At 47.0% G+C, this 18,552-nt stretch overlaps 1 protein-coding gene across 1 annotated transcript in view; it reads left to right on the forward strand.

Annotated features, from left to right (window-relative positions):
- Positions 1-9,130, forward strand: part of LOC139273046 (4F2 cell-surface antigen heavy chain-like) — a 399,955-nt gene extending 390,825 nt beyond the window's left edge. Inside the window, exon 6 of the mRNA XM_070889347.1 lies at positions 8,795-9,130. Coding sequence (XP_070745448.1) covers positions 8,795-9,130 — 336 coding nt within the window. The remainder of the gene's footprint in view (positions 1-8,794) is intronic.
- The last annotated feature ends 9,422 nt before the right edge of the window (positions 9,131-18,552 follow it).

An 18,552-nucleotide genomic window follows, 5' to 3' on the forward strand; every position in this document is an offset into this window, starting at 1 on the left:
AATAGCAGAAGGAGTGTGTGGCAATCCAGGCACCCCACCCATCTGTTCCTTCAACCACTGTTTGCTCCACCTGTGACAGAGACTGCAGGTCTCGCATTGAACTCTTCAGTCACCTGAGAACTCATTTCTAGTGTGGAAGCAAGTCATTCTCGACTCCGAGGGACTGCCTATGATATGATGATAATGTCCAATCCACAAAAAGCACAACAAATCCAATCTGGCCAATTACCGCTCCATCAGTCTACTCTCAATCACCCAATTTCCCACAATTTTGCAAGCCATTTCGTAGGTGCTGAATTTTCTAAAAGGTTAAAGTTACTACCACAAACCAGGCGCTACCGAATTTTGCCCCCAGTGTCTTTAACATATTAAAACATCCCAAGGAGCTTCACCGGAGCGATATCAAACACAATTTTACTCCAAGCCACATAAAACATTAGGATAGGTAACCAAAAGCTTGATTAAAGAGGTAGGTTTAATGGAGGATCTTAAAGGACAGGAGAGAAAGGCAGAGGGGTCTAGGGAGGGAATTCCAGAGCTTAGACCAGATGTTAAGCCCAGTACTGCAGAGAGTGGAAGTTGCGATCTGTAAGTGAAATGTTGTTCCTGGTCTCCTATTCCATGTTATACTTGCATGTAAAACAATCCTTCTACATTAACCCCAAATAATGGTATAAATTACTCACCTCATATACGAGTATGTACAGTACTTCATTTTTACACAAATCAAATAAGGCTGATCAACTGAGACCATTTGCAAACTGGACTTATCGAAATGAATGCCAACAGCAATGCTAAAACTTAAGAAACTTTAAATTACACACTCTGCACTGGACTCATCAGTCACCTGAGAACTCATCTTAATGTGGAAGCTGTTATGTTTAGAATAACTCCACAAGATTAAGTACTGTGAGCTTAAACTGATGTGACCTTAGTCTCTTTAATAAAACTCCAGTGTGCCAAAGCAGCATGGCAGGCAACCTTTTATACTTGCTTGCATGAGGCGTTCAGGTGACCCTTGGGTCTCCAGCAGGTGCGCCCTCTGGTGGCAAGTCTTACACAGTTATAATTTTTACATACATAACATCACCCCCCACCACCCCCCCCCCCCCCCCCCGCCCAAGGTCTTTGATACAAGCTATTTACAAGTTGAGGCGGTCCGGGGCCCTTTGCTCCCTGGTTGAATGCCTGAGTTCGAACCCTGGCATGGGTGAGTTGGTCAGGCCATTGCTGCACTGCAGCGTGGCTGGTCTGACCAGACTGTTGGGCATGGTGGGTTCATCCTCTTGATTGACGGCGAGGTCAATGCTGGTTGGATGTGTGTTGGTGGATCGATGATGGTAATGTCCTTTTCAAGTTGTTCCTGATTGTCAGTGAATCGCAGATTGGTCTGATCCAAATGCTTGCTGCACATTTGTCCATTACATAGTTTAACAATAAATACTCTATTCCCTTCCTTGGCCAAGACAGTGCCAGCAACCCATTTGGGACCATGACCATAATTAAGGACAAACACAGGGTCGTTAACATCAATGTCACGCAATACAGCCGCGCGATCATGGTACATGTTTTGCCGGTGACGCCGGGTTTCCACATGATCATTAAGATCCAGGTGGACTAAGGAGAGCCTGGTTTTGAGTGCTCTTTTCATTACAATTCTGCCGGGGTTCGGTAAGCAAGTGGGGTCGCGTCCGGTAGCTGAGCAGAATCCAAGATAAATGGGTCTGTAGGGAGCCGTCTGGCATGCGTTTCAAGCTCTGCTTGAAAGTTTGGACTGCCCATTCCGCTCAACCATTGGATGCGGGCTTAAACAGAGCAGACCTGACATGCTTAATGCCATGGCGGGTCATAAACTCGTTGAATTCCGAGCTGGTGAAACACGGTCCGTTGTCACTGACAAGGACGTTGGGCAAGCCATGGGTGACGAACATGGCCTGGAGGCTTTCAATGGTGGCAGTGGACATGCAGGATGACATGATTACACATTCAATCCATTGAGAGTAAGCATCCACTACTACTAAGAACATCTTTCCTAGAAAGGGGCCAGTGAAATCTACGTGGATCCTGGATCAAGGTTTGGAGGGCCATGACCACAGACTCAATGGAGCCTCCCTTGGTGCATTGCTCAACTGTGAGCAAATGTTACATTGGTATATGCATGACTCCAAATCCGAGCCACCAAACGTGCGACCTGGTGATAGCCTTCATCATAACTATGCCTGGGTGGGTACTGTGTAGGTCATGTATAAATGTTTCTCTGACTTTTTTTGGCAAAACCATGCGATTACCTCATAAGAGACAATCCGACTGGATGGACATTTCATCTTTACATTGGTGAAACGGCTTAATTTCTTCTTGCATTTCCCCGGGAACAGCTGCCCAGCTCCCATTGAGGACGCAACTTTTTATTAGTGATAGCACAGGGTCGAGGCTAGTCCAGGTCCTGATCTGGCGAGCTATGATGGGTGACCCCTCGCTCTCAAAAACATCTATGACCAGAAGCAAGTCTGCGGGTTGTGCCATTTCCATCCCGAGGATGGGCAATGGTAGCCGACTGAGGGCATCAGCACAGATTTCCGTGCTTGGTCTGTGGCGGATAACATAGTCATAAGCGGACAATGTTAGTGCCCGTCTTTGGATGCGGGATGAAGCATTGGTGTTTATACCTTTGCTTTCTGAAAACAGTGAAATGAACGGTTTGTGGTCGGTTTCAAGCTCAAACTGGAGTCCAAATAGGTATTGGTGCATTTTCTTAACCTCGTATACGCATGCTAACGCCTCTTTCTCGACCATACTGTGGGCTCTTTCTGCCTTTATTGACTTCTAGATGCATATGCAACCGGTTGCAGTTTGCCTGATACATTGGTTTGCTGTAACACACACCCGACCCCGTACGAAGATGCATCACAAGCAAGCACTAAACGTTTGCACGGATCATACAATACAAGTAACTTGTTAGAACATAGCAGGTTTCTGGCCTTCTCAAAGGCTGTCTCTTGAGATTTACCCCAAACCCAGTCATCACCCTTACGTAGCAACATGTGCAATGGTTCCAGCAAAGTGCTCAACCCGGGTAGAAAGTTGCCAAAATAGTTGAAGAGTCCCAGGAATGAATGCAGCTCCGTCACACTCTGTGGTCTGGGTGCGTTCTTGATGGCCTCCGTCTTTGAGTCCGTGGGTCTGATGCCGTCTGCCGTAATCTTTCTCCCCAAAAATTCGACCTCTGGCGCCAGGAAAACACATGGAGCATTTCAGCCTGAGTCCCACTCTGTCTAGTCGACTTAGAACCTCTTCCAGGTTGTGCAAGTGTTCGCTGGTGTCACGACCGGTGATCAGGATGTCTTCTTGAAACACAACAGTGCGCAGAACCGATTTCAGCAGACTCTCCATGTTCCTCTGGAAAATGGCAGCAGCCGAGCGAATCCCAAAAGGGCACCTGTGGTATATAAACAGTCCTTTGTGCGTGGTAATGCATGTCAATCTTTTCGAAGATTCAGCCAGCTCCTGTGTCATGTAAGCGGAGGTTAGATCCAATTTGGTGAACGATTTCTCCCCTGCTAACGTTGCGAACAGGTCATCTGCCTTGGGTAGTGGATATTGGTCTTGTAATGAGATTCGGTTGATCGTTACCTTGTAGTCTCCGCAGATTATGACCGTGCCATCGCTTTTCATCACCGGAACAATTGGGCTGGCCCACTTGTTGAACTCAACTGGTGGTATGATTCCCTCTCGTTGAAGTCTGTCCAGTCCGATCTCGATTTTCTCCCTCATCATATATGGAACCGCTCGAGCCTTGAGATGAACAGATCATGTATCAGGGACTAGATAGATCTGCACCTTGGCGCCTGTGAAGTTGCTGATGCCTGGTTCAAATAGCGACGGAAATTTGATCAGCACTTGAGTGCATGAGGCATCATCCACCGAAGATAGTTCTTTGATGTCATCCCAGTTCCATCGAATCTTTCCTAGCCAGCTTCTGCCGAACAGTGTTGGGCCATCGCCTGGTACAATCCACAGTGATAAGTTATGCACAGTTCCAACGTACGATACCTTCACTGCCGCTCTGCCAATGACTGGTATGAGCTCTTTGGTGTAAGTGCGCAGCTTGGTGTGGATCGGGCTTAGTTTTGGCCTTTGTGCCTTGTGGCCCCACAGTTTCTCAAAAGCCTTCTGGCTCATAATTGACCGCCTCGTCCCTGTGTCCAACTCCATGAAAACTGGAATGTCATTTAATTTGACTTTCAGCATTATAGGAGGGCTCTTGGTGGTGAAGGTGTGTACCCCATACACTTCTTCCTCGGCCTCGGGTTGAGTTGCCTCTCTTACTCGTTCTGCGTGATCCGCTTCGGATCGACCATCTTCTGCCGACTCTGCCACGTGGTGAGTCGCAGCACGTCTGCACATTCGCTGGAGGTGCCCCATTGTTTCGCAGCCTTTGCACACATAGCGCTTGAATCGCCATTGATGGGCTCTATGATTACCCTCGCAGCGCCAACATGGTGCTAATGGATTCGCATTCACGCCCCACGGTGGACTCTGAGTCATCCTAGGTCTTGCAGCTGCAGGCGTGTAGGCCCTGCCATGTACAGTTCTGCCTGCTAATGGCGTTATTTTATGCATAGTACATGCCGGTGAGCTTCAATGATGAGAAGATATTAGTTTAGTATTATTGTTCGTGGACATGAAAGCCTGGGCTATCGTGATGGCCTTGTTCAGGTCTGGGGATTCGGCAGACAGCAGCTTGCAAAGAATGATCTCGTGGCCGATTCCAAGCATGAAAAAGTCCCACAGCATTTCCTCCAAATATCCAGCAAGGTCCCGCAAGGCATCTTAGGTAGGCGACATAACTCGCCACGTCCTGGCCTTGGAGCGATGCTGCGTATAGAAGCGATACCTGGCCATTAAGATACTCTCCTTCGGCTTGAGGTATTCCCGAACCAGCGTACACAACTCTGCATATGTTTTTTCTGTTGGTTTCATCGGGTCTAGCAGATGCTTGATGAGGCCTTATGTTGTAGACCCACAAACGGTGAGGAGAATCACCCTGCGCTTGATTGCTTTATCGTCTGCATCCAGCTCGTTGGCCATGAAGCACTGGTCGAGATGTTCAACGAAGGTTTCCCAATCATCACCCTCTACAAATTGCTTAAGAATACCAACGGCAGCCATAACTGCATGAAAGTTCGTGATCTGTTATTCGTCGCCAATTGTTATGTTTAGAATAACTCCACAAGACTGAGTACTGTGAGCTTAAACTGATGTGGCCTTAGTCTCTTTAATAAAACTCCAGAGTGCCAAAGCAGCATGGCAGGCAACCTTTTATACTCGCTTGCATGAGGTGTGCAGGTGACCCTTGTCTCCAACAGGTGCGCCCTCTGGTGGCAAGTCTTACACAGTTATAATGTTTACATACCTAGCAGAAGCAAGTCATCCTCGACTCCGAGGGACTACCTAAAAGAGAGAGATTTATAAAGGTTTAGATATAATTTCCTTGCTTTTATGGCCTCTGGTCCCGATTTCAACAGCCCCCACCTGACAGAAACTGGACCGGGGTGGGGGGAGGATTGGTGGGGGGGGGGGAATGGGATGAGTTAAAATCACGTGAGTCATTTACCACCTCCGATCCTCCTTGCTCTCTGCTTTGTTCCAATATTAACCTATTCTTTTAAGCAAGCGAGCAGGATACTCGCAGGCAGGAAAGGAAAGAGATTAAATGGTGGATTCATTTCTTATCAAGAAGTACACTGAAATCCCAGTTTGAATCAGAACGGGTGGCCTGGCTGTGATCGGTGGGAAGGAGGGTTAGCCTGGTGAAAAGGAGGCCCAGGATTTCCTTGTGATGCCTGACGGAGCACTCCTGCCACTCCTAGTTCACAAGGAAACTTGAAAATTAAGTTTCAAACTTACCTTCTGGGCCTCTTCTGGCTCAGGTTCTGGCTCCTGGCAGATTTTGCCTGATTAGGGAGCCGACAGTGCCACATCACCACCTCACCCTGCCCCCCACCCCCCAACCCCGCTGGCTCAGCATAAAATAGATGACATTATTGCACACAATCTGCATATTTATAACCTCGCTTCCTTCCTGCGAGTATCCTGCTCGTTTGCTTAAAAGAATAGGTTAATATTGGAACTGTAAAGTCCTGTCCCCTCAGTACAGATTCACACGAGGCATGTAGTGAAGTCAAGGTCACTGTGGACCTGCACCTTTATTTCACAGCTCTGGAATGCTGCACTTGCCTGAGACCTGTCCTTATATACCTGTTTCTTGCAAATGCACCCCTGGTGGTAAGTTATGCTGGTGGTTACAGGTCATATCTTATTACAGTCATGTATAGCATGTTAGGATACAGTTATATATAATAATGTAAGATACATGACAGGAACAAGGCAGAGAGGAAGGGGGATCAGAGATGGTAAATGATTCGCGTGATTTTAACTCCCACCACGCCCCGCCCCCCCACCCCGGCCCGGTTTCTACCAGGTGGGGGCAGGTGGGACCATAGACCACAAAAGCAAGGAAGTTATGCCTAAACCTTTATAAGTCTCTCTCTCTTAGGCAGTCCCTCGGAGTCGAGGATGACTTGCTTCCACATTTATATGAGTTCTCACCTGACTGATGAGTCCAGTGCAGGACCTACAGTCACTGTCACAAGTGGGGTAGACAGTGGTTGAAGGGACGGGTGGGTGGGATGCTTGGGTTGTCGTGCGCTGCTTCCGCTGTTTGCGTTTGGCTTCCACTTGCTCCTAGCGAAGAGACTCGAGGTGTTCAGCACCTTCCCGGATGCAGGGAAGTCTTGCTACAGCTATATAAGATATTGGTGAGGCCACACCTGGAATACTGCGTGCTGTTTTGGTTTCCATATTTATGAAAGGATATACTTGCTCCGGAGGCAGTTCAAAGAAGGTTCACTAGGTTGATTCCGGGGATGAGGGGGTTGACTTATGAGGAAAGGTTGAATAGGTTGGGCCTCTAGTTATTGGAATTCAGAAGAATGAGAGGTGATCTTATCGAAACGTATAAGAATATGAGGGGGCTTGATAAGGTGGATGCAGAGAGGATGTTTCCACCAATGGGGGAGACTACAACTAGAGGGCATGATCTTAGAATAATGGGCCGCCCATTTAAAACTGAGATGAGGAGAAATTTTTTCTCTCAGAGGGTTGTAAATCTGTGAACTTCGCTGCCTCAGAGAGCTGTGAAAGCTGGGACATTGAATAAATTTAAGACAGAAATAGACAGTTTCTTAAACGATAAAGGGATAAGGGGTTATGGGGAGCGGGCAGGGAAGTGGAGCTGAGTCCATGATCAGATCAGCCATGATCTTATTGAATGGCAGAGTAGGTTCGAGGGGCCGTATGGCCTACTCCTGTTCCTAATTCTTATGTTCTTATGTTCTTATGCTTCTCCTCCATTTGAGCAGTCTTGGGCCAGGGATTCCCAGCTGTCGGTGGGGATGTTGCACTTATTCAAAGAGGCTTTGAGGGTATCCTTGAAGCATTTCCTCTGCTCACCTGGGGCTCATTTGCCTTGTCAGAGCTCCGAGTGGAGTGCTTGTTTTGGGAGTCTCGTATCGGGCATGTGGACGATGTGGCCGGTCCATCGGAGCTGATCAAATGTGGTCAAGGCGTCGATACTTCTCCTGTGCTTTGAGGTGCTTGCTGTACACGGGTCTCTGAAGCATATGGTGGGTATCACTACTGCTCTCTAGACCATGAGCTTGGTGCCGGGTTTGAGGTCCTGGTCTTCAAACACTCTCTTCCTCAGGCGACAAAGGCTGCACTGGCACACAGAAGGCGGTGTTGGACTTTGTCATCGACACTGCCCTTGTTGATAGTAGGCTCCCTAGATATGGTAAATGGTTCACATTGTCCAAGGCCTTGTTGTGGATTTTGATAATCGGGGGCAGTACTATGTAGCGGGGGCACTTTGGCAAAGGACCTTTGTCTGACGGATGTAAGGCCCAAGCTCTCGTACGCTTCGGTGAGGGTGTTGACGATTGTTTGGTTGTTCAGCCTCTGAGTGTGCACAGACGCAAGCATCATCTGCATACTGTAATTCGATGACTGAGGATCAGACGACCTTGGATCTGGACTGAAGGCGACGGAGGTTGAACCATTTCCCGTTTGTTCTGTAGATTAGCTGCACTCCAGCTGGGAGCATACTGAGGGTGAGATGGAGCATTGCAGCAAGGAACATCGAGAAGAGCGTTTAGAAATCAGTGGTTAGGGCTCAGCTGGAGTATTGCGTCCAATTTAGAAAAGATGTCAAGGCCTCGGAAAGGATGCAGAAGAAATTTACTAGAATTATACCAGGGATGAGGGACTTCAGTTATATAGAGAGACTGGAGAAGCTGGATTGTTCTCGTTAAAGCAGAGAATGTTATGGGGACATTTATTAGAGAGGTTCAAAATTATGAGCGGGTTTGATAGAGTAAATAAGGTTTCCACTAGCAGGCGGGTCGGCAACCAGATGAAACATATTTAAAGTAATTGGCAAACGAATCAGAGGGGAGATGAGATTTTTTTTTTTACAGAGAGTTATTAAAATCTGGAATGCATTGCCCGAAAGGATGGTGGAAGCAGATTAAAAAGTTACTTTCAAAAGGGATAAATACATGAAGGGGAAAAAAATTGCAGAGCTATTGGGAAAGAGCAGGGGAGTGGGACGAATTTGATAGTTCTTCCAATGAGTCGACATGGGTATGATGGGCCGAATGACATCCTTCTTTGCTGCATTATTCTATGATTATAGTCTTTTAATTTTGGCACTCACCGTTTTCTTTGTTTTTAACAGCAACAATCTGAAGATCCACTATCAACATTGTCATTTTACCAGAGTCTCGCAAAAATAAGAACTGAAGAACCATCTCTACAGTATGGTGGCTTCAATATAGTGACAAATATAACAAATGTCCTTGCATATATAAGACAATGGGATCAAACAGGAATTTTAATTGTCTTGAATTTTGGTGGCACAATTACTATAGATTTTACTGAGGTATATTTGCCTTCATCTGCTGTTCTACTTGCAAAGTCAACAGATTTAACCCCTTGCGAGTTGATACATTTGAATAAAATGGTAGTAGAAGCAAACATTGGGTATATACTAAAATATTTTTTTCCAAAATAATTCTTGAATTATTGTCATACTTTTTAAATGAAACAAATCATAAATGTATCTCTATAAACAATGCAGTATATGCATGTTGAAAAGCAAGCACTTTGATTGCTTTATTGTAAGACTTTCTCTCTCTGGAATTAAATTGACAACAAGACCAATTCTTTTAAAACAATTTGGAATAAGTTTATTAAACAAACACACATGCTCGTAGCCTATTGGACAAAACAACAGTCTACTTGTATCCTATGGACTCTACTTAATTACAACAGGTAAGGTAATGAGTACAGATTTAAACAGACTTAAACTTTCCTCTGAGTCAACAAAGCTCATGGTCTTCTTCCTTGTTTCTTGGTCTGGTCTGTAGAGGGAGGCTTCCTGCTTTGCCGTGTGGTCATCAAGAGAGCGCGAGCAGGCTTTGATTCCTTTTTTTATATCTTTTAAGTCCATTGTTTCTAGCATAAATCGGTAAAGCTCCAGGATTGGGTCTTAGTTTCATGGCTTTCCTTACTCATCTGCCAGTCTGCAGAAGCTGGTGCCATTTCTTGATCAAGTTAATCATTTTCATATTAACAACTTTTAATGGTTTTGCTAGTTTGATGAGTTTCGATGGGTTTGTTTACCCTGAAAGTCATGCTCTCTTTTGTTAAGTTTTGCACCGTTGCCTTAAGGTCCGCCCACCCAGAGGTGACTTGAACTTAATAATGTCTTTTCTCTGTTAAGAGCCATTTTGTATCCATTTTGTGTTCATGAGTTTCCTTTAATGGGAGCCCTTGAGTTCAAACCACAGCCCGTCTGTGTCGATCACCCCTTGCTGCTTTCCGACATGACAACTGAAAGCCATCAGGCTTCCCAATCCCACACACTGTCCCAAAAAGGACAGCCCCCCATTATAATCTGCACTTTCGACATTTATACATACACACAAAAATTCATCTTTATTACATACATCCCATATCAATAGTCTCGAGTCCATCACACATCATAATTCTATCATTAACATACACTTTTATTCTTACAGATTCCCCGTCTTGAGGGAAATATCCTTATTGACCCCTCATTTGGTTTATCTCCTCAGGGCTCGCATATGATGGTTCAGTTTTCTAAGGAGTTTTCTGAGGTAGCAGATCATGATGATCCCCTCCACTACAATTATGGCTTATGCCAATATCATAAATATTGAGAGGGTTCTGAGCCAGGGGTGTTGTCCTACATTATACACTGCTTCCCACCATGGGCTGAATCTTAGCTTTTGTATAACTCTGCTGTTTATGGCATTGTTCTGTCTCATCTGTATTAAATGTTTCTGTGAGGTGGATGACCGCTGTAGAATGGATTTTAAACTTAGAGCGAGAGGGGAAAGTGGATGGACAAAGTCATCCACCGCTCTCAGGGCCTCTGCTTGTGCTAGAAACTCTGCCCTGAGGTTGATGAATGCTTACCGGAAGCAGCCGATGATCACCCAATACAGTAGGGGCAGTTGGCGTGAAACAAAAGGTGGGCATCTTAATGGGGCACTCCTGACTCCCATGCCTCATCGTCTTGGCATTGGCGGTCACGCAATATGTCCCGTAACTTGTATACACATACTGGGCCTGATTCGGTCCCCACCTCATAAGGTGTATGGCACACGCATGGGGATTCACTATCCAAAGTGAACCCGCAGGCTGGGCACCCTGGGATTCTCACATTGCACCTACACATATAAGCTCCACCGCTATCAGAACAACATTCTGTGTTAGGGCTCTCCCAAGTCTTGTCCTTTTTAATTAGGATTTGTTGGTGGTTGTCATATCCCAGGTAAACCTCCTCCTCTAGTCTCCCACTTGGAACACCTCCCATTCCTGCCTTTTTTCTAATCGGGGCAGACATGGTACCGTGGGACTAGGCTCGCATCCTGGTGGTGGTCATCTCCTGCTACTAGATAGGACAGTCCGTGTTGTCGGGCTCCCACAGTGTGGTCATGGTCAGTGAACCATCCCTGAATCGTACTGTCTTTAATAAAGGACGAAATGCGGTTGTCCTTAATGTCGTTCAACCCAGCCATAACCTGATCGAGCATGTAGCTTCCATAAATGGTGACACAATGGCCTGCGAGGTATCCTTTTCAGTAGCTTTGGTGTTGTTATGTAATAGGTTAACGTAAACCTGGATCTGTTTAAACAGGCCAGCCTCCTCTCTTATGGACAAGAGGCTCTGGGACAGTTCATGTATTACATCCCGTCCCTCTTTATTTGTTCCTGTCATGAACCCCTTAATCTGTTTCCTCATGGTCTCACTATGCTCCCACATACTTTCTGTATCTACACGGTTCCAGGTTGCTGTTGCTGTGTTGGCTCCGATGCCCAACCACCCCCATAGCTCTCTCTTCTTCCTATATCTACCCTCTGTCCCGGACATGTTTATCCCCTTCAAGTCCTCCTCCCTACCTCCTGCTCCCCACCATTCCTGGGCATAATTATTTTCTAGGAAGTTTTTAAGGACTTTCTTTACTAATTCATGATAAAAGGTGGCATACCTTCGGGGACAGAGATTCTTGGGGAGGGATATGTCCCCGAAATGGAGAATGACTGGCACTATCTCATACCGTAAATCGTTGAACAAGTTCTTGTATGTGTGTGTGACTACCAACCCATTTTTTGGACACTCCTTAAATTTGGGACAGTCTCCTGGGGGGGTCTTCCGGGGACAGTGCTTTAATTGTAACAAGGAAGGTCACCTAGCAAAAGACTGCAGCAGACCCAGAAGGGCACCGGATCACGATGCAACACATAGATACCTCCCGAGGGACAAACCCAAACCGTCTGGGATGGAATAACAAGTAACTCTTGGGAATTATTTGGATCTCATATACGGTCGAGGAAAAGCCGTAATTGTTTTTCTCAAAGAACTTTACTGACCCATGGTGTCTTTTTAATAGCAAAAACCGAGTGAGCATCTGAAATTTCTATCACTCACATTATTTCTCAATCCCATCCAAACACAGCCCCGATTGTAATCTATTACCATGATCCAACACATCAGTTCCTAAAATTCAGGGGTGATCATCAGAATCAGCGCTGGGACCTTACAGATGAGGCCTGCCAACTGAAGTTCAGAGGCCTTAGAAACATAGAAACATAGAAAATAGGTGCAGGAGTAGGCCATCTGGCCCTTCGAGCCTGCATCACCATTCAATAAGATCATGGCTGATCATTCCTTCAGAACCCGTTCCTGCTTTCTCTCCATACCCCCTGATCCCTTTAGCCACAAAGGCCATATCGAACTCCCTCTTGAATATATCCAATGAACTGGCATCAACAACTCTCTGCGGTAGGGAATTCCATAGGTTAACAACTCTCTGAGTGAAGAAGTTCCTCCTCATCTCAGTTCTAAATGGCTTACCACTTATCCTAAGACTATGTCCCCTGGTTCTGGACTTCCCCAACATCGGGAACATTCTTCCAGCATCTAACCTGTCCTGCCCCGTCAAAATCTTATATGTTTCTATGAGATCCCCTCTCATCCTTCTAAACTCCAGTGAATACAGGCCCAGTCGATCCAATTTCTCCTCATATGTCAGTCCTGCCATCCCAGGAATCAGTCTGGTGAACCTTTGCTGCACTCCTTCAATAGCAAGAACGTCCTTCCTCAGATTAGGAGACCAAAACTGAACACAATATTCCAGGTGGGGCCTCACCAAGGCCCTGTACAACTGCAGTAAGACTTCTCTGCTCCTATACTCAAATCCCCTTGCTATCAACATATCATTTTCCTTCTTCACCGCCTGTTGTACCTGCATGCCAACCTTCAATGACTGATGAATCATGACACCCAGGTCTCGCTGCACCTCCCCTTTTCCTAATCTGCCGCCATTCAGATAATATTCTGCCTTCGTGTTTTTGCCCCCAAAGTGGATAACCTCACATTTATCCACATTATACTGCATCTGTCATGTATTTGCCCACTCGCCTAACCTGTCCAAATCACCCTGCGTCCTCCTCACAGCTCACACCGCCACCCAGTTTAGTGTCATCTGCAAACTTGGAGATATTACACTCAATACCATCATCCAAATCATTAATATATATATTGTAAAGAGCTGGGGTCCCAGCACTGAGCCCTGCGGCACTCCACTATTCACTGCCTGCCATTCTGAAAAGGACCCGTTAATCCCGACTCTCTGCTTCCTGTCTGCCAACCAGTTCTCTATCCACGTCAGTACATTACCCCCAACTTCATGTGCTTTGATTTTGCACACCAATCTCTTGTGTGGGACCTTGTCAAAAGCCTTTTGAAAGTCCAAATACACCACATCCACTGGTTCTCCCCTGTCCGCTCTACTAGTTACATCCTCAAAAAATTCCAGAAGATTTGTCAAGCATGATTTCCCCTTCATAAATCCATGCTGACTTGGACCAATCCTATCACTGCTTTCCAAATGTGCTGCTACTTCATCCTTAATGATTGATTCCAACATTTTCCCCACTACTGATGTCAGGCTAACTGGTCTATAATTACCCGTTTTCTCTCTCCCTCCTTTTTTAAAAAGTGGTGTTACATTAGCTACCCTCCAGTCCATAGGAACTGATCCAGAGTCGATAGACTGCTGGAAAATTATCACCAATGCATCCATTATTTCTAGGGCCACTTCCTTAAGTACTCTGGGATGTAGACTATCAGGCCCTGGGGATTTTTCGGCCTTCAATCCCGTCAATTTCCCTAACACAATTTCCCGCGTAACAAGGATATCCTTCAGTTCCTCCTTCTCACTAGACCTTCGGACCCCAAGTACATCGGGAAGGTTATTTGTGTCTTCCTTTGTGAAGACAGAACCAAAATACTTGTTCAATTGGTCTGCCATTTCTTTGTTCCCCATTGTAAATTCACCCAAATCCGACTGCAAGGGACCAACATTTGTCTTCACTAATCTTTTTCTCTTCACATATCTATAGAAGCTTTTGCAGTCATTTTTTATGTTTTCAGCAAGCTTTCTCTCGTACTCTATTTTTCACCTCTTAATTAAACCCTTTGTCCTCCTCTGCTGTATTGTAAATTTCTCCCAGTCCTCCGGCTTGCTACTTTTTCTGGCTAATTTGTATGCCTCTTCCTTGGATTTAACACTATCCTTAATTTCCCTTGTTAGCCACGGTTGAGCCACCTTCCCCGTTTTATTTTTACTCCAGACAGGGATGTACAATTGTTGAAATTCGTCCATATGATCTTTAAAGGTTTGCCATTGTCTATCCACCATCAACCCTTTAAGTATCATTTGCCAGTCTAATCTAGCCAATTCACGCCTCAAAGTTACCTTTCCTTAAGTTCAGAACCGTAGTTTATGAATTAACGTTGTCACTCTCCATATTAATAAAGAATTCTACCATATTATGGTCACTTTTCTCCAAGGGGCCTCGCACAACAAGATTGCTAATTAGTCCCTTCTCATTACACATCACCCAATCTCGGATGGCCAGCTCTATATTGTGGTTGAATCACCATTTGACTCTTTAAGGGCCATATAACCCTTGCACGCCGCTGAATGGCGTTCAGGGTACAGGGGTGTGGATGATGGTAACGGCTGAGTCAGTATCGATAAGCATAATCTGCTGCCGAACCCCTTTTAAGACAACAAGGACTACTGGTCTCCCGCTACCATCACATCGGAATCCCACTTCTGACCAGTCTTTGGGGGCCGGACCCCTCCCTCCAAGAGGTGCATTGACAATTGCGTGCACTGGTAAATTATTTTGGAACCCCCCCGTGGCAATTTGGGATTTCATGAGGGTTATGCACCTGTCCTCCCAGGGGATTTGCAGGATCTTGTGGAGACATCGCTGGTGGTATTTCTCCAGCGACTTGAGGTGTCTACTGTACATGGTCCACGTCTCTGAGCCATACAGGAAGGCGGGTATTACTACGGCCTGTAGACCATGAGCTTAGTGACAGTTTTGAGGGACTGGTCTTTAAACACTCTTTTCCTCAGACGGCTGAAGGCTGCACTGGTGCACTGGAGGCGGTGTTGGATCTCATCATCAATGCCTGCTCTTGCTGATAGGAGGATCCTGAGATAGGTGAAGTGGTCCGCGTTGTCCAGAGCCACGCCGTGGATCTTGATGTCTGGGGGGCAGTGCTATGCGGCGAGGACAGGCTGGTGGAGGACCTTTGTCTTACTAATGTTTAGCGTAAGACCCATGATTTCATACGCCTTGGTAAATACGTCGACTATGTCCTGGAGTTCAGCCTCTGTGTGTGCACAGGCACAGGCGTCGTCCATGTACTGTAGCTCAACGACAGAGGTTGGAATAGGCTTGGACCTGGCCTGAAGATGGCGAAGGTTGAACAGCTTCCCACTGGTTCTGTAGTTTAGTTCCACTCCAGCGGGGAGCTTATCAACTGTGAGGTGGAGCATGGCAGTGAGGAAGATTGAGAAGAGGGTTGGGCGATGACGCAGCCTTGCTTGACCCCGGTCCAGACATGAATTGGGTCTGTGATGGATCCGTTGGTAAGGATCACGGCTTGCATGTCGTCATGGAGCAGGCGGAGGATGGTGACGTACTTTTGGGGGCATCCGAAAAGAAGGAGATGCTCCATAGACCCTCGCGGTTGACAATGTCAAAGGCCTTTGTAAGATCAAAGAAGGCCATGTATAAGGGCTGACGCTGTTCCCTGCATTTTTCCTGCAGCTGTCGCGCTGCAAAAATCATGTCTGTTGTGCTCCGAAGAGGACGAAATCTGCACTGCGACTCCGGGAGGAGCTCCTCGGCCACGGGGAGAAGACGATTGAGGAGGACTCTAGCGACGACTTTCCCAGTGGTTGATAGCAGGGAGTTGGGACTTGTCTCTTTTTTTAAAGATGGTCACGATCACTGCATCTCTAAGATCTCCCAGCATGCTCTCCTCCCTCCAGATGAGAGAGATGAGGTCGTGTATTCGCGCCAGTAGTGTCTCTCCGCCATATTTCAGTGCCTCAGCAGGGATTCCATCCGCTCCCGTAGCCTTGTTGTTTTTTATCTGTCTTATGGCCTTTTCTACCTCGTGCAGTGTTGGGGTCTCACTGAGGTGGTGGTGAGTAGCATGCTGCGGAATGGAGTCGAGAACACTCAAGTCAAAGGCAGAGTCTCGATTGAGGAGATCTTCGAAGTGTTCCTTCCAGCGGGTTCTGACTGCCTCAGTGTCCTTGATGAGTTTTTCCCCGTTCTTGGCCAGGAGTGGGCCTTGACTGCGGTGAAGAATCCTCGCACATCATGGCTGTCGGCCAGCTGCTGTACCTCCTGTGCTTTCTCCATCCACCACCTGTTCTTTAGGTCCCGGGTTTTTTGTTGGACCTTAGACTTTAGCCATCTGTAATGCTGCTTTGCTGCTCCCGAGTTGGGTTGCTGTTTAAGGCTCAGAAATGCTCTGTGCTTGCAATCTATTAGTTCTTGAATCTCCTGATCATTCTCATCAAACCAGTTCTGGTGTTTCCTGGTTGAGTGACCGAGCGTCTCCTTGCAGACACTGGTTATGGAGGCCTGGAGGGCAGACCAAGCATTGTGGACATTCTGCATCTCGGGGTCATCAAGGCACGCCAGGTTAGCTGTGAGGCGCTGACTGTAAAGAGTTCTCTTAGCTGGGTCCTTAAGTGCCCCGGCATTGACTTTTTTGCGACACTACTTCTGCTTCCCCCTTCGCTTTGGGGCTATGCTGATGTCAATGATGGATCGGATTAGGCAGTGGTCCGTCTAGCAGTCATCAGCTCCTGTCATGGCATGGGTGAAGTGCACATCCTTGTGATCCCTGGCTCGGACGATGACATAGTCGAGTAGGTACCAGTGTTTGGAGTGAGGGACAGACGCACAAACATGAGCGTCCTTGTCCAGGCCAACATCCCCAGCATTGAAGCACTGACCACACTTGATCAGCTCCGCTGGGCAGGCCACATAGTTCATATGTCAGACACGAGACTCCCAACGCAAGCGCTCTACTCGGAATTCGTCCACGGCAAATGAGCCAAAGGCGGGCAGAGGAAACGTTACAAGGACACCCTCAAAGCTTCCGTGATAAAATGTGACATCCCCACTGACACCTGGGAGTCCTTGGCCATAGACTGCCCTAAGTGGAGGAAGTGCATTCGAGAGGGCGCTTGAGCTCCTCGAGTATCGTCGCCGAGAGTATGCAGAAATCAAGCGCAGGCAGCGGAAGGAACGTGCGGCAACCCAGGCTTCCTCCCCACCCTTTCCCTCAACGACTATCTGTCCCACCTGTGACAGGGACTGTGGTTCTCATATTGGACTGTACAGCCACCTAAGAACCCATGCTAAGAGTGGAAGCAAGTCTTCCTCGATTGCGAGGGACTGCCTATGATGATGATGATGATGACAACTGGTCCAATCGCTGATCCGTCCCAGAGGGCTTGGATTTGTCCTTCTTTAGAAGGGTAACTAACTGAGCCAATTGTTGTTCCATCCCAGAGGGTTTGGGTTCGTTCCTCGGGCGGTATCTATGTGTTGCATCGTGATCCGGTGCCTGTCTGGGTCTGCTGCAGTCTTTTGCTAGGTGACCTTTCTTGTTACAATTAAAGCACTGTCCCCTAAAGGGGTAGTACCTAGATCCCTCCACCGCTGACACTGGTTTATTTGTGGTGGGTGGTGACCTCACCTTTAACTGGTCTTTTACCATCTCCCAGGCTCTTTAAGCGTTGGTCTCTATATCTGTCCACTGATTGGCGGGCCTCACGGCTATGCCCAGAGTGGTTGTAACTAAAGAGTGGAGTTGGGTCAAGAACATCATTTTAAATTGTTCCTGATTCTTTCCTGCTGCAGCATTTGCAGGTGCCTGGTTCTGGGTACATTCATAGATATTGTACAGGTGAATACTGAAGGTTCTAGTGGTCTCATCTGGACACAGTTTGGTCTGACTAAGCATAGCCACTAAGTTTAAGTTTCGGATCCCTAAATGGTTTAGGATCTCAGTCACGACTGCATCAGTCGCTGTGCCACGCTGGAGGATTGTGTTTGGCAGATTATTCTTTAAAGAAGTAGAACAGGCCAAGAGAAGGACTCGTGTTAAGTCTCCCTCTTCTAACTCGGGGTGACCCCTCCTGAAATCTGCCGACCTCCTATTAACTTCTCGGGGTTGTCCCCATCATTAATGGACCCCAACTCGTGGCTACATGCCATGGCATCAGCACTATTAATGGGCCGTGAGTCGGTATGGTTACTGGTGATGTGATCACGCACATTACGCCGTAAAGAGGTGGTCACTACTGCCACAGTTGGCCCTTGTGTCTCCAAGGTATCCCATCTCTCCTGGGGATTATGCTGAATGCCTTCCTCTTCTCCCCCTCGTTCCCTTCTGTTACTGTGGATACCAGAGCCTGCTGCTGCCCTAAGTTAATCTTTAGCCCCGCTAATTCTAGTTGGCATCAGCAGTGGTCTGCCTCCCTATATGGCCTCTTAATTGCTTCCCTTAATGCT

This window comes from Pristiophorus japonicus, chromosome 9, assembly GCF_044704955.1.
Source record: "Pristiophorus japonicus isolate sPriJap1 chromosome 9, sPriJap1.hap1, whole genome shotgun sequence".
In the NCBI taxonomy this organism is placed as follows: domain Eukaryota; kingdom Metazoa; phylum Chordata; class Chondrichthyes; family Pristiophoridae; genus Pristiophorus; species Pristiophorus japonicus.